Raw genomic sequence first — 15,729 nt, forward strand, 5'->3', positions numbered from 1 at the left:
TAGCGCTGACGTCCAAGGTTCGATTCCCGTAAGGGAGTGCAGTGAGTTTGTACGCCTGATGAGCCAAGAATTAGGGCGAAACACGTGTTGCGTACTCTTTGCATTATTTAACAGTAAACTATTTTCAACCATTCTGTGATCTGCTTCTCACAACTGAAGGCACCGTGGTGGATGTTAGCTGACTTGCTGGCCAACCATAAGCGTTACCTGGTAGGTAACCACCCATACAATCAGATTGTGATTCAGACTACGAATGCCGTGAATATATATATATATATATATATATATATAGATAGTAGTAGATATGTATATATATACTGTATATATATATATATATATATATATATATATATATATATATATATATATATATATATGAATGTATGTATGTATGTATGTATGTATGTATGTATGTCTATATTTATATATATATATATATATATATGTGCATATATATATATGTGTATATATATGTAGATATGTATATATTTATATCTATATATATGTACATATGTATATATATATGTAGATGTGTAAATTTGTATATGTATATATATGTATATGTGGATGTGTATATGTATGTATATATATGTATATGTAGATATGTGTATATGTAGATATGTATATATAAGTATATATGTATATGTATATATATGTTTACATAACCTCTTTAACACACTACTTCTCCGCTGCGAAGCGCGGGTATTTTGCTAGTATATATATATATATAATGTGGCACGCGGCTGGGGGTGGCACCCAGCCGGGACACCCAGGAGGACCGGAGGAGGGCTCACGCCTCCACCAGACTACAAGGGGGCGACCGCCCTAGTTCCTTTGGGGGCCACGGGTACAGAGCTGGGAAGCTCAACCCTGTAGGGGCATGTAGTCACTGCCAGGGGGCGTCTCCATGCCTGGAGAACCCTGGACCCCCGCACTTCCGCCACACCAGGAAGTGCCGGGGGGAAGACGAGTGGGGACACCCGGTGTGCTTCCGGGTATGCAGCCGGCACTCCGCACTTCTGCCACACTGGGGAGTGCCGGTGGGAGATTGCCGGGAAGGACCTGGAGCACATCCGGGTGCGTATAAAAGGGGCCGCCTCCCTTCATGGAATGACTGGAGTTGGGAGGAACAGGACAAGGTCTTAGAGGAGAGACAGCGGCCTGAAGAGAGTGAGGCATTGTGGTTTAGCCTGGACTTTGGGGAGTCTGTGAGTTGTGTGGCACTATAACTTGTAAATAAATGTGTGTTGGGTGACAAAATGATGTCTGCCTGTCTGTGTATATATATATATATCTATGGGGCGGCACAGTGGGTAGCGCTGCTGCCTCGCAGTTTGGAGACCCGGGTTCGCTTTCCAGGTCCTTCCTGCGTGGAGTTTGCATGTTCTCCTCGTGTCTGCGTGGGTTTCCTCCCACAGTTCAAAGACATGCAGGTTAGGTGTATTGGCGATTCTAAATTGTCCCTAGTGTGTGCTTGGTGTGTGGGTGTGTGTGTGTATGCCCTGCAGTGGGCTGGCAACCTGCCCGGAGTTTGTTTCCTGCCTTGTGTTGGCTGGAATTGGCTCCGGCAGACCCCCGCGACCTTATAGTTAGGATATAGCTGGTTGGATGATGGATGGATGCATGGATATATATATATATATATATATATATATATATATCTTAATACATAATTCGCCTGCCTCCTCACTCACTCACTCACTCACTCACTCACTCACTCACTCACTCACTCACTCACTCACTCACTCACTCACTCACTCACATGACTCATGTCCATCCGAAGCCAAATGCGCAGCTGCCCGAAAAACCTTACCGACATCCAACCCCAACATTGTGGCGGGCGGCGGATTTACGGCCGCAAAAATTCAAAGAGAAAGGCGACTTCGATTAAAGCTCTAGAGGCCTGAAAGGCAATTTCGACTACAGCTCGAGGCCTAATTACGCATTCTGATTCAATTACGCATTCATTCACTACACCTATATCAGGTTTGTGGTGCTTATACTTATTACTATTCCATATTGTACTGGAACATTCATCATTCAATATTATACTATAGGCCTGGAAAATTCATCAACTAACAGTACAAGCCTGTACAGTAATGAGTAAAGCAGACTACAATCATTACAAAACAACTTCTTCGTTACTTATCATTTGTTCTTCATACACTGCTGACACAAACTTATGCTTGTTTCATCTTACGTTGTCGAAACGGGCTCTTTGTGTAGTATATACAGTATATAAAATCCTAAGCCTAAAAGTGCAACGGTGACATTTTTAATGTCATGTTTTTTGTCACACTTTAAATCAGGCTTATTTTAAAGCCTACATACAGTATATATGTTTGGTATCATTCTTTTCAGAATTTATCGAACTTTAATGTGATGTTGTTAGATTTTCAGATTCTTATTCCGTTTTTAAATTATAAACTAAAAAATATCATGAACTCACATCCCGCGAGATGAGACTTTGTACCAAGAGATTTAACTATGCCCGGGACTGGAAATAAAAGACATAGAGTAGGAACACTGCTGTACAGGCTTTTAAATGTTCGAAGCGCCGTGCAAGATGCAGATCATGCGGCACGGCAGCAGCAGCAAGCCAGTAGCTGATCGAGCAAAGAGGTAAAAAAAAAGTTTTAGTTTCCCATTATATTACCGTTTAAGAGGGGGTTTCAGAGGAGCTACCGTGTCTCCTTGGGGTGCGTTCAGCTCCCCTCTTCACAACACAAGCAGCAGAGATGCAAAGTGGCTGGCGAGCAAAGAGAGCAGGGGGGAATCCCCTAGTGTATATATATTGTATTTTATATATATATTGTGAAGCCCAGGGAACATACAGCCATCCTATCCCTGACACAGACAGGTAGGTCACGACTTTGCCACACAGCACATAGTTTATTTATGCAGTGTTGCCTTCACAGCACACAATGCTCACATAGCACAACACAGTAAAGCACCCAAATAGTCCCTTTTGTCACCGGTCCTTCTGCCTCCACTCTTCCTCAAGAGCTACGTCCACCTCCTTCCGACTCAGGCCGTTGAGTTGTGGCGACTGGCTAATTTTTTAGGGCACCCGTTCACCATTCTCTGCAGTACAATCTTGAACTGAGCATGTGCCACGCCACAGCATTTGGCAGATATTGAGGGTGGACTCCACGTTGCACCTGCAGAAACTAGTGAGAGCAAACAGAGAAAAAGAGACGGCCAGACAGATGGAAATTCTCCTTGACAATAACTAAAACTTGTGGTGTCCACTTCAGTTCATCAGTAGTAATGAGCAAAACAATCTGAGCGAATTGAATTGGCAGGGAGACTCTGCGTGTGGCTTCGCCAAAAGATTCGCAAAATTAAACTCGAATGAAATTCATGCCATCCCCAGAAGAAGAAGGACGTTTAGTTCCTGTCTGCAAGTGTTTTCGTGCCTTCAATTTGCATGCGTCTGCCTGTCATTTTTTATTTCTACAAAGATCACTAATGCCGATGTCACATTATGTGACGTCTAGTTGCTACAGTTGCTAATCTAATGTCTCTTAAACAACTGGACATATCAGACTGTGTGACTGCGTGCTCACCACTTGTTCTGACAAGGAATCGAGTTCTGCATGATGGACCCGGTGTTGTACCAAGGGTTAACAGGTACAGCGGATTCAGTCTCTGCCCTTTTTTTGCTTTTGTCTATTCTGTCATGGTATTTAAAACATGGCACAGCACACAGACGAGCTCTTCTCCTGTTTGTGAGGTCCAAAACACTCGTATTCCTTATTCTTCATCACTGCATTATATGCATTGTACTTTTGGAAGAGCGTTCTCTGGTGGTCAGTTCTCATGCTCACAAGCCCGCACAGAAGTGTGCATCCCCTCAACTGGGATAAAACGGTGGCTGGGTAGTGCCCTGCGGGTGGCTGTGTGTGCTGGCAGCAGTGACTTTCTGTGTAGTGGGGTTTCCTGTGGAGAAAGTACTGTAATGTGCATGAAGGTGTGTTTTAGTCTGTCTTTGTATGGAAAATATGTCACATTTTTAAAAAATGTTTTGTTCTCCTACACAGTAATGTGAATGAGGGGCATAAATAGAAAGATGGGCACAGAAGCTTTACAGAGGAACATTTCTTAGTTTCAACCGGAAAAAAACTTGAACCCTGAAAAACTCTTTAAAGAGTTCTGCGTTTCACAATTTCAAAGTCACATGCAAAACACAACATTCCCGTTTGCATCACATGCGTCACTTTTTATCAAAAAATTTAGAGCTGCCCACCCTTTCAATGCAGAGGGGAATTTCTATTGCTGTAACCATCTCCTTGGTTTTGCTGACATAAGAAGTGCCATATAAGAGAAAGCCAGGGGAGTCTGCTCAGTCCTTTTGCATCTCTGATCTTATTAGGTCCCTAACAGCATTGCCATTTTACCTTATTCAAATATTCAGGATAAAAAAGAGCTAACTGAGCATGTCTGGTGTGGCAAATGCCTGTGGAATTACACACAGTATAAAGAGTATAAAGAAAACAGAACAAGGTGTCCATGATTTACGATTTGGTCCGATTATGATATTTTGTCTAATCCTTAGACCTCTGAGTCTACAATTTTGGGTAATTAAAAGTCCATCACTCCAGATTAAAAAGAATTAAAACTACTAGCAACATGGTCTCTTCTTATGATTCTTCATTAGTAACCAGTGTGGTGTTCTATGCTGGGTAAGCAACCTGAGCTCAAAAGAAGCACAATGTCTGAACAAGCCTATCAGGAAGGCCTGCTTCATCACAGCATGAACCTGGGACTCACTGGAACCTGCTGTAGAAAATAGGATGATGGCAAAACTGGACTGGCATCATGAAAACATCCTCCATCCCCACCAGGAGGCTCTCTTTTGGAGCACTTTCAGCCACAGGCTCATTCCATCACTCTGTGCTAAGAAGCACCTCTGGGGGTCTGTTCTGCCCACTGCAGCTGTATGCATCTGAATTTCCCAAGTGAGTTATAATAGCTATCTAATCTAATCTAATTCAACCTAACAACCCTAACCCTAACCTAACATAATCTAATGTAATGTAAAGTGATCTAGTCTAAATTGTCACAATGTCACATGGAAATGAATTTGGTTACAATGCATTTTTGGCCATCTTCTCCATTATGTTGCAAGTAGTCTTCTTGAAGGAGCATTTTGGAGTTTCCCCTCCTTCAGAGAAGAGGGAAATCCTATCACTGTCATGCTACAGGCCTGCATTTTGCTTGTCCCTAAAGGATTGCCATGGAGGCAAAGATACCAAAGGATGTTGCAAAACACTTATTCACAAAATAAAATAAATAAATAAATTATGAAACTAGGTTAAAGTGGAAGGCAGGAAAATAACAGAAGGAAGAAGTGCAGAATTGCAGTTTCCTCCAGCGCCGATACACAGTGAGAAGCTACTCTGTTTATATCATAGCTGTTCTTTAGCTCTATACTTTCGCTTGTTTCTAATGCTTCTAAAAATGTGGCCACCAACTTTTGATGTACCCCAACTCATCTGTTTCCCTGCTTCTTAGCTCCAGGGTCCTCAGATTTGCTGGCAAATCTAATGACAAAATCATCTTTTCATTCAGGGATGATGCCAGAACTAGGGCTACCATCTTGAAAAGGTCCCGGTATCAGTGTATCCTACCCCATGAAGAACTGGGGTCTCAGGATTGCCTCCAAGTAGCCCACACTTACTGATGATTCTGCAATGTGCCAGCGTTCATTGTGCAGAAAGGATCCAGGTTATGAACACAGTGGCTGCCCATGTAGGACACCAATCTTATAGAAACCTTAGTGGCTCGCATTCTTCTCCAAATTAATTTGGAGCCTTGCAGTTGGTTCTCCACCATAGGGTGACAGTATGCATTTGCCTTGACTGTATTGTCATGTCATCAGAATCTTCATGGTGATGGTAGCGGCATTTTGAGATCTCATTAGAGTCCTGTCCCCTGCCATTTCTATTCCATCTTGTTAGAGACAAAGTTGTGAAAGGAGATTAAGAAGACAGCATCAGGTTTTACATGCTGTTCTGTGAAATGTATCTCCTCCATTTCCGATTTTCTTCATCACTGCAAATTTTTACACTGAGTGCTTTCAGGTCCTCAACCAAAATCTAATATTAGTTAATGGGTAGGAGTTCTTGAAGAGATACCAGGTGGCGTATGAAGAAATAGCCTGCAAATCATGGGGTACACCCTGACGTAAGTTGTCTGCTGCGGTGATCACCTTTGTCGATGACGTGTTTCGCAATGTTGCCGACAACCTGTGGGGCACTGATGGAAGAACTTCTTCGTTTTGGGGTATTGCTAACAAAACTAGTACTATGGCACTTTCATTTAAATTGCAGAAGCACTCACAATGTGTTCTTGCTTCATGTATCCTTGACATGTCAACCTGAAGACATGAATGCCTAAACGAACATACAGCTCTACAATCAAAGTACGCTGTTCAGATGAATACAGCGTTTCTTCTCTCCAGGATGCATGCAGAACTAACATGAATGAAGACTTCCTGCTAGCTTCGTCTGCCTACATCTGCTGTTGGTAAAGCTGAGGTGTGATGCTCTACCGTACGCAAGCTTGCTTTTTGGTGCGTCACCCTATATTAACATCTATCAAGGCATCAATAGAACTGAATACTTCATCAAGAAGTGATTCACGCATCTGAGAATGCTAGTGGAAATTAAAAATGAAAACACAGACTCCCTAACACACTGATACAGCTGCTCATCTTTAAACAAGAAACGCAAATAATATGGAAGCCAGTAACAATACAGAACAAACTAACTAGTCATGTACAAGGGTGAGACAAATGAATGCCCTAAAATTGTGATAGAAGTTCTAAACACCATACCATTGTCATGTATGTTGGCAACATCATTAGCAAGGATAGTGGAAGCACTGTGCACATGAGCTACATGACGTCATACTAGCAGTATAAAGATGGCCACTCCACTGGAACATGCGCCAATGAGAAGAAGCATTCTGTTGTCGACTTTTTGATCAGTAAAGGGGAGAAAACTATCGAAATTTATCACTAGGGTAATGCAAGCATACGAGTGTAGTAGGAAGTTCCGAAACAGCACAAGTTCTGTGACTTGATGGGTTAAGCACACTGACTAATGATAACAAAGTCGATTGCTTTGTTGCATGTTGAAAGCTTCACAACGGAAAATTGTGAAGAGATGATAAATGACATAGCCTTGCTTACAAACATCAGTCATGGTTCATCACACCACATTATCCATGATGTGTTCCACTTCCGTAAAGTTTCTGCAAGATGGACGCCAGTGCAGCTGATTCTAGAATTAAGACAACACGTTGATGCCTGTCAACAATTTCTGTGACCTGTTGAAGCAGAAGGTCATGGCTTTTTTAGCGGAAATTGTGCAGGTGGTGCATGAGTGGCTGTTCATGCAACCAAAAGACATTTTTTAAAGGAATTCTTACACTTTATTAGCACTAGAGGACTTACGCTGAACTCACTGGAAACCACATAGAAAAAGTATACATTTGCTCACCTGCTGTCAGGGCATCCTATCGTTCTCCATTTTTTGAATGGGTACCTGCCAGAAATTAAATATATGTAGAAAACTTCACAGTGTTTCATAAAATTTGTAGCTAAATGTAAAAGCTGGCCATGTTTTTATGTCCACTCTTAGGTCCTGAAGATCGAGTTTACTCAAGGAAAGCAAACCCGGGTATTGGCTGTTGTGACAGTAGAGGATGCAATGAATTACGAAAAAAAAAATAAGGTTTTCATCTGACTTACGCTTGTAATTGAAGTGAATAACCTTAAAGATTTTGATGAGGTATTAGGGAAACTTAATTTAAAAATCCACCAAGTGAACTTAATGAAATAAATGGCTTGGTCTTCTTTTTCGCATTTCCTGTGTTCTTATGTTCAGTGGTGTTCACCCCACTCTGCTTCTGTAATGATCTCTATGTCCCCTTCCTGTTGTAGCCGAGCTGTGAAATGTCATTGTGCAAGCGGCAATGTGACTTCCTCCATTTTTGTCTTCTAGGGTCCGCAATCAATGTAGAGAGAGCCAAGCTGGCAGAATGCAAAGTTCGCACAGAGGTGATGGAGCTCACCCGGGGTATGGTGGACCGGACCAATGCCAACTTCCTAATTTGGCCCACATGTGTGGAAGTGCAGCGCTGCTCAGGCTGCTGTAACACTCGAAATGTACGCTGCGTGCCAACGCGGGTTCATCTGCGCCATCTAATGGTGAGAAATTTGGACGTGTTTTGTCATATTAACAATATATAGATAAAAAGGTGCTTATGACTGAGTAATATTGAGACAGAAAAGATCAATCAGGAATCATTATAAAAATACCGCATAATAATTTTAAATTAGAAGAGCAGTTTGTGGGTTTTGGATGTTTACGTTTCCATAGGAGTTCAGTAGGCTCAGTTTAAATTGTTTTTGTTTTATTCAAATCTTTATACTGTGTCTTTTTAGAATTTCAGTTAAATCCTTAGCTATTTGATTTTCTGACATGCCTCTAGTCTTGAACTGACCTCCCCAGGACAGGCTCAGTTTCAGATCACTGCTCACCTGCTGTCAGGGCTTCCTATCGTTCTCCATTTTTTGAATGGGTACCTGCCAGAAATTAAATATATGTAGAAAACTAAACAGTGTTTCATAAAATTTGTGCCTAAATGTAAAAGTTGGCCATGTTTTTATGTCCACTCTTAGGTCCTGAAGATCGAGTTTACTCAAGGAAAGCAAACCCGGGTAATGGCTGTTGTGACAGTAGAGGATCATCTTGAGTGTCACTGTGAGACATCCAGTTCCCCAAATACAGCCCAGGGGCATTCAAGCCAACAACCCAGTACTACTGGGCAACTCCAGACCAAACATGTGTCAGAACATCCTTTTGGAGAGAACTCCAGACATCTTGTAGATCCTTCTACAAAGGATCACGTGGGACAACATGATGAACTGGGATCCCACTCTAGACATTTTCCTCAACCAACTATGGGATCCCACCCCAAACTGAATCTGGAACCCTCCACAAAGCATTATTCGGGACAGATTTCAACTTCTTTGGAAGGAAGCCACTTTGGACATTGGTCCAACCACTCTTTGAGAGATCATATCTTAAATTCCTCAGGACATTCAAAGTTTAACCACTCAGGACATTATTCTGGACAAGTTTCAGAATCTAATATAAGAAGCCACTCTGGTCACCACTCAGACCACTCCAAAGGTAATACCTCTGGACAGTATTTGGATGCATCGGTGAAGCAGAATTCCGAGTTAAACTCATCTCAAATCAATCCTCAAGTCTTCCCACGGCATCCCACATCTACCACTGTTCAACTGCCCATCCTGCATCCAAATGGCTCTGGGCAAAGTCACTCCAGGGAGCTTTCACGCCCAGTCACAAAGCAACAATCAACAAGCATCTCTACCAGGCAACAGAAGGGGGCACCAAATAAAAGTCATCACAGGCCTCGTCCAAGCCCATCCGTGCAGCGACATCACAGACAGCGCGTGACTCCTGCCAAGAAGCCACCTCTTCCAAAGCACTCACCTGTATTCACCAAGCGACCAGGTAGCAGCTTCATTTGTTTAATCTTCTTGTTCAGATTTAACGTCATTTTCGTGATCTAACTTACATGGTAAACCCGAGAGCTGTGACTGTTCATTTTCAATATGTGCTGACATCAAGCATTTAGATTTATTTTTTCACTCTCTGTGACCCTACTCAACACCCTTGTTGGGCAACGTCATGGGGTCCAGAGGCTGTGGGGCATCTGTTGGTGAAGAAAGATTCACCGCTCTTGACTTTGCCTACGATGCTGTGATCTTCACGGAGTCGATGGAGGCTCTGATTGGGGTGCTCGAGAGACTGAGTGAGGGGTCTGAGTGTCTGGGTTTGCGAGTGTCCTGATTAAAACCAAAGATCCAGGCCTTTAATGACCTCTTGGGCATGGCCATCAGCAGTGTGTCTGTCTGCAGAGAGAGTGTTGACCTCGTCGAGAGGTTTACTTACCTCAGCAGTGACATTCATGTCTCTGGTGACTCTTCCTATGAAGTCAGTAGACAGATTGGGAGAGCATGGGGGGTCATGAGGTCACTGGAAAGGGATGTGTGGCACTCCTGATATCTGTGCAAAAGGATGAAGGTCCAAGTCTTTAGAGTTCTGGGGCTTCCTGTCTTGCTATATGGTTGTGAGACATGGACGCTATCCAGTGACCTGAGACGAACATTGTGTCTCTCTTGGGTACTGCTGGTTTGACTTTGTGTTGTTCATGGAGTCCCGAAGGAGTCACATTACCTGCATTGTGAGGGAGCATCAGTTACGGCACAACGGCCATGTGCCACGATTCCCTGAAGGTGATCTGACTCGCAGGATCCTCATTGTTGAGGACCCAAGTGGCTAGACCAGGCCAAGGGGACACCCACGTAACACCTGGCTGTGGCAAATAGAGGGTCATTTCCGGAGGGTGGGACTGGACCACGTGTCTGCCTGGGGGGTTGCCAACCAGGACCCCAAGCTGTTTCGTAGTGTGGTGGGTACAGTGCATGCTCCCCAACCTGACCTGAACCTGACCTGACTTTCTTAGACACAGAATGTCAAGTAGAAGCACTTTGTTCAGATGGAAACTATCAGTGGTGACAATAAGCATTTTATAATTTCGACGGATTTAACCTTTGAGTCCTTCCAATAAGATCCAAGAAGACCCAAAACTGATTAGCCAATTCCATTTGGGGATTACACATTTTCTGAAAAATTCATCTGAATCTAAAATTGTTTGTTTTGTTTTTCCTCTTTTGGATTGCAGCGGTATCTACAGCCACATCCGCAGGTGTCACCCAGGCAAGAGGAAGGAGGCCTCTAAAAAAGAAACACCACAAGTTTAAACACATGATCCATCAGTCCTCGTTGAAAAACTTGATGTCTTGATAAACGTGGGCAGCACAGAGTCACAGGTGAGTCAGCTCTCAAAGGTCAAAGACGAATTTATTATGTGGCCGAATGAGCCACCGTGTGCTTCGTCAGGGAGGAAATCAAGAACTTCACACAAGGGTGAGCCTGTGAACATTAAATAGAATATTGTTTAGAAAGAAGGCAGGCGCTAACAGCTGTTTCTTTAACCATGTTACTGTACAGTACTGACTCATAACGAGACAGTACATTATTGAGATGCACAAGAATGGGAGGTGAGTGCAAAAAAAATAGGCAAGGCTTACAGCCGGAAAAGAGAGATGATCAAATGTCAAGTTTATATTGCAAGTCTTGAAAACCAGAAAAAAACATTTATTTATTAAAAAAAAAATATGGAAAAATATGTTCATTTTCTATTATCTCATTTCATTGTCCATGGATGATCTCAGCATTGTCAGATCCAAGGGAGGGAACCAACCCTAGACAGGCCCCATCCACACACTCACATACAGTCAAATTAGAGTCACCAAAAAACTCTTTACGATACATGAAGAAATCCAGAGTACCTGCTAAAAGGACAGGGGCTGACCAAACAAAAGCCACTTGGGCGGCCTTGGTGCATGGGATTTGAACCCACAATGTTAGATGAATAGGACAGCAACGCTATCTGCTTTGCCGCCATGCTGATTACTGCAAAACAAGCTTCCTTACAAGTGGTAAGTGCTGGGTCTTCATATTTCCAGAGGACTGGATTCACATTCCATGTCAGTTAGTGTCTGTGTAGAATTAGGGTCTTTCCGTGTTTCCCCACGTATCCTAAAAACATAAGTGGGAGAAACTGATAGCTGTAAAACTAGTATTTTTAGGTGTGAATAGAAGTTGTTAGTGATGGGCTGAGATCCTGGGCACAACTGATTCCTGACTCATTTTTTCAAATGGATTTGACTTCAGTATTCTATGTTCATTCTTCTATGTAGAATAGATAATACTAATAATAATAACAACAATAACAATAATAATAATAATAATGATAATAATAATAATAATAATACATTTTATTTATATAGCTCCTTTCCTACAGATTCAGTTTCACAAAAATCGTTTTGTTTCGTCGTTAGTGATGGGAGGGGAAAAAGATTTGTGTTAATCCCAACCATTTACTGAAACAGCTTAATCCAAAATTAGGATCACGGGTTTATGAATCCTTTCCTAGCAAGAATACATGCAAGACAGGAAGAAACCATAAGTGGTAAATCAGAAAACAAATTCATCTACTCACAACATGCCAATCTAGAGTCCCCAACGCACCAATTATTAATTTGTTTGGTCTACGAAAACAAAAACTGTTGTACGCTACACACATACGGAGTGAAGAAGTCAACTTTCATGAAGGGCCTTGATTTGAACTCAGTCCCCTGGAGCTGTAAGACAGATGCACTAACCACTCAGCCACACTCAGTCATGCTCCCTTTAGATCACATGATAAAGACTATGAGTGATTATTTAAAACAATGAAATGCTGGAAACCTACAAAGTATGAATTCTTGATTTTTACAGTCAAGTGGTTTTTAAAGCAAATTTCTCTCTCTTTTTTTTTAATACCTGCAGGTTCCCCTCGGCTGATATTTAAAGAAGTCAAATCAATAACTGGTGCTTCAGATGTGGACATAAGTTGCTGGGCAGTTCTATTTTTTTATTATGTGTCTGAACACTGCTTGAACACATTGTTATATTATTGTACTTAAAAAAAGACTTCATAATTGTGCTAATCTTTCCTTTCAGGAGAGAAGTATTTGTATATTTTAACATTTTTTGTAAAAACAAAATATATATGATGATTAAAAAAAAAGAACTCTGAACTTTGGAAAGTATTCGAAATAATGGAAATACCAACTAATGAGCGTCGGCTGTCAGATGTAGCAATTGGTGTGGCAGCCTTTCTTGAAGGCAAATGCCTAAAATGAGGAATAAATATTTAAATCTGTTACTGACGTTCTTGAGATAAAAATTTATGGAAACGATGGCCATACTTCTACAACCAGATGACTTCAGAAGAATTCTGTGTTGTATTTAGATTTGCTTAAGAAGCAAATAAGCTGATGAAATAACTGTTCTTTGTATCGTTGCTTGCAACATCTACAAGTATTTTGTGGTTTATAGGCAATGACCAACCACTGGGTTACTTTTGGTGTCAGTAAGAACCACGTCTTTTTTACAACACTGAAGAACGTATGAATGCTTTTATTAACTGGAAGTGATCACTTTATAGGTCAAAAGGCACATTTTGAAGAGCTCTTGAAAAGAAAGGGTGGGGAATAACTGAGGACCTATTAGATCAGTTAACAATTAGAAAGTGAGGGATCAGTAAGGAGGTTTTTAATAATATACCGTTTTCCTTTACTGTGGTCCAGTGACAGTGAGCATAACTGGAATATGATCTGTCACGGAGTGAGATGTTTCCAATTTGTTTGAGCTGAACCAGCTGAAATCACCTCTGTTAGCTTATGACATCTTATGACCAAAAAAGTCAAAAATCTTTTATAGTGGATTTACATTGAACCGTTATTTTAATTAGTGAATCAATAGGAAAAGGCCTGTATCTCTGCTAAATGTTGATTTCACAAATACATTTATACTATAACAGAGTTCAGAAAAATACTTGTTTATTTTTCATCTGTCATTTGACAATATTTTTTAAAACCCACTCTAACATTGGTGACTTCAGCTGGCATTTTTTTCATACAGTAAATATGTTTTATATGTTTTTTTTTTAATCTCCGGTATGAACATGAATGTTTTTTTTTTTTTTAATCATCTCACACACTCGAGGCTGGACCACCTGGAATCTGAGATGGCATACTTATTTTCTATTTGCATTGCATCAAAAATTCATCTTACTTTTGTGCTAATGTAACATGAGCATAACAGGAATCTTCCCTGTATTGTGTAAAAAGAAAAAATGTGTACTACTGAAAATATGTTGAATTCTGTTTATATTTAAATTATTTAAATGGGCTGCCTGCCCTCCGTGTTAAAACTTTACCTATGGCTAATATCTTAATTTTATTTTTTAACATTTATAACAATATTAAGTAATAAATAAAATAATTTTTAAAAGATTGCATTCCTTACCTATTGAGAGTCTGTTAAATGTGTGTTCATTTCTCATGTCATGTTGATGGTTTAATAATTTTTAAACAGCGTTTTTCGAAAGTTCTACTAAATGTGTCAGTAATGCACCCTTGCAAAGTAAAGTAAATTAATTATCCAGAGATACCCATTGGCAATTGTTCATTAACAAACCTAACTGTCAGGTTTCAGGGAGACACACAACCTGGCACTCCAAAGAATATCTCATATTCTGAGGGAAAAAAAACTTGAAATGGATCGCTGATGATGATGAAATGTAGTTACTTTGCACAAATTAATTGAAAGTAAAGACCTTTTACTGTGAAGATGAGGTTTAATAAAAAATAAGTACAAGATGACAAATGAAGAATCCTGATAAAGATTCTTAAGGTGAATGCAAAGATATTGATAACTGGAGAATTGTTCAGGTTTCAGAAATCCGTAATTAAGTTGTAGGATAATGCAGGCAAAATGGTGACTGCTAACATATGACTACAGCTTGTTGGAGGAATAGCTGACTTCTTACTATTACTTCTACTTATTATTTTTCAACTTTATGCATGAAGTAACAGAACAAACAAAATTTTCAGAATGGAGCGATCGCAATCACAATCAGGCCAAAATTTCACAGGTAAGCAAGCAAGGACAAAAATTAGCCTTGTGGAGAAATGATTCTACAAACATCAACTCTTTATCTTGGTTTAAGGACCACATAGATATTTATATATATACTTATATTATACTTATACTGTATATATATATATATATATATATATATATATATATATATATATATATATATATATATATATAGAATACTTTAAGTGCCATGGAGAAAGGACAGGCATCCCAGCCAGGAGGATGGCAGGATTGAAGGCCCTGTCAGTATAGTTGTCTGTTGAGTGGGGAAAGAACTATAATGAATTGTGGGTGCCAGACAACAGTTCATTCCCCCACACAGTTGGTGCCAATCTTTCTCCTGGCAGACCCCAGTTAACACACCTGCATGGTGGCATGCTAGTTGGAGTACAGACATGCAAACCCTGTCAGGGTCCTTGGGTACTGCCAGAGGACGATGCTGGGGGAGGACTACCCCGGTTTCCACATGATCCAGAAGTGCTCAAGAGAATCAATATCTCCCATATTATTACTATATATATATATATATATATATATATATGTGACCATTCACACTGCACCTCATTTCCTGGGGCCAGTTTAGCCAGGGGAAGATACTATTTAAGTATCACTCTCTCTATTTGCTTTAGGGATTTCTCTGTAGGGTACTTCTTGCTCATTGTTTTTTTTATTGGCCAGTTGCAGGAATGACTGGGTACTGAAAGCAAATCTGAGGTCCAACCTCATCATCCAAACAAAAATAAACAGAAAAGTATATTTCTTTGGTGTCTTATGTTTGGGTTACAAAAGAATTGAAAATAAATTCATCTTCTAGCCGTAGGTCAGGGTCAGTCTGCTCAGGAGCTCCATCAGGTGAATCACTCTTGTCAAAATTTTACCTCTTTTTAGGAAGCTTGGGTTTTTATGAATGCTGAACCAGAAGGGGTGGAGTCAGTTGTCCTCAGTAGGTGGTTTCTCGGTGCTGTGGGAGGAGAAGGAGATGACAGTGTTAGGTAGGGTGCCCCCTCTTGTCCCAGCTGTTTATCACATACCTCGAAAGAGCCCATAAGGAGATGCATGAGAAGATATA

General features: G+C 40.8%; 1 protein-coding gene across 2 annotated transcripts in view; it reads left to right on the plus strand.

Annotated features, from left to right (window-relative positions):
• The window catches only part of LOC114661903 (uncharacterized), an 80,865-nt gene extending 66,856 nt beyond the window's left edge, over positions 1-14,009 (plus strand). For both annotated transcript variants that reach the window (XM_028815133.2, XM_028815134.2), the window contains 4 exons: positions 8,013-8,218; positions 8,693-9,554; positions 10,789-10,936; positions 12,501-14,009. In XM_028815133.2, coding sequence (XP_028670966.1) covers positions 8,013-8,218; positions 8,693-9,554; positions 10,789-10,910 — 1,190 coding nt within the window. In that variant the 3' untranslated portion in view covers positions 10,911-10,936; positions 12,501-14,009. The remainder of the gene's footprint in view (positions 1-8,012; positions 8,219-8,692; positions 9,555-10,788; positions 10,937-12,500) is intronic.
• The last annotated feature ends 1,720 nt before the right edge of the window (positions 14,010-15,729 follow it).

Source organism: Erpetoichthys calabaricus, chromosome 12 (assembly GCF_900747795.2).
Source record: "Erpetoichthys calabaricus chromosome 12, fErpCal1.3, whole genome shotgun sequence".
NCBI classification, from domain to species: domain Eukaryota; kingdom Metazoa; phylum Chordata; class Cladistia; order Polypteriformes; family Polypteridae; genus Erpetoichthys; species Erpetoichthys calabaricus.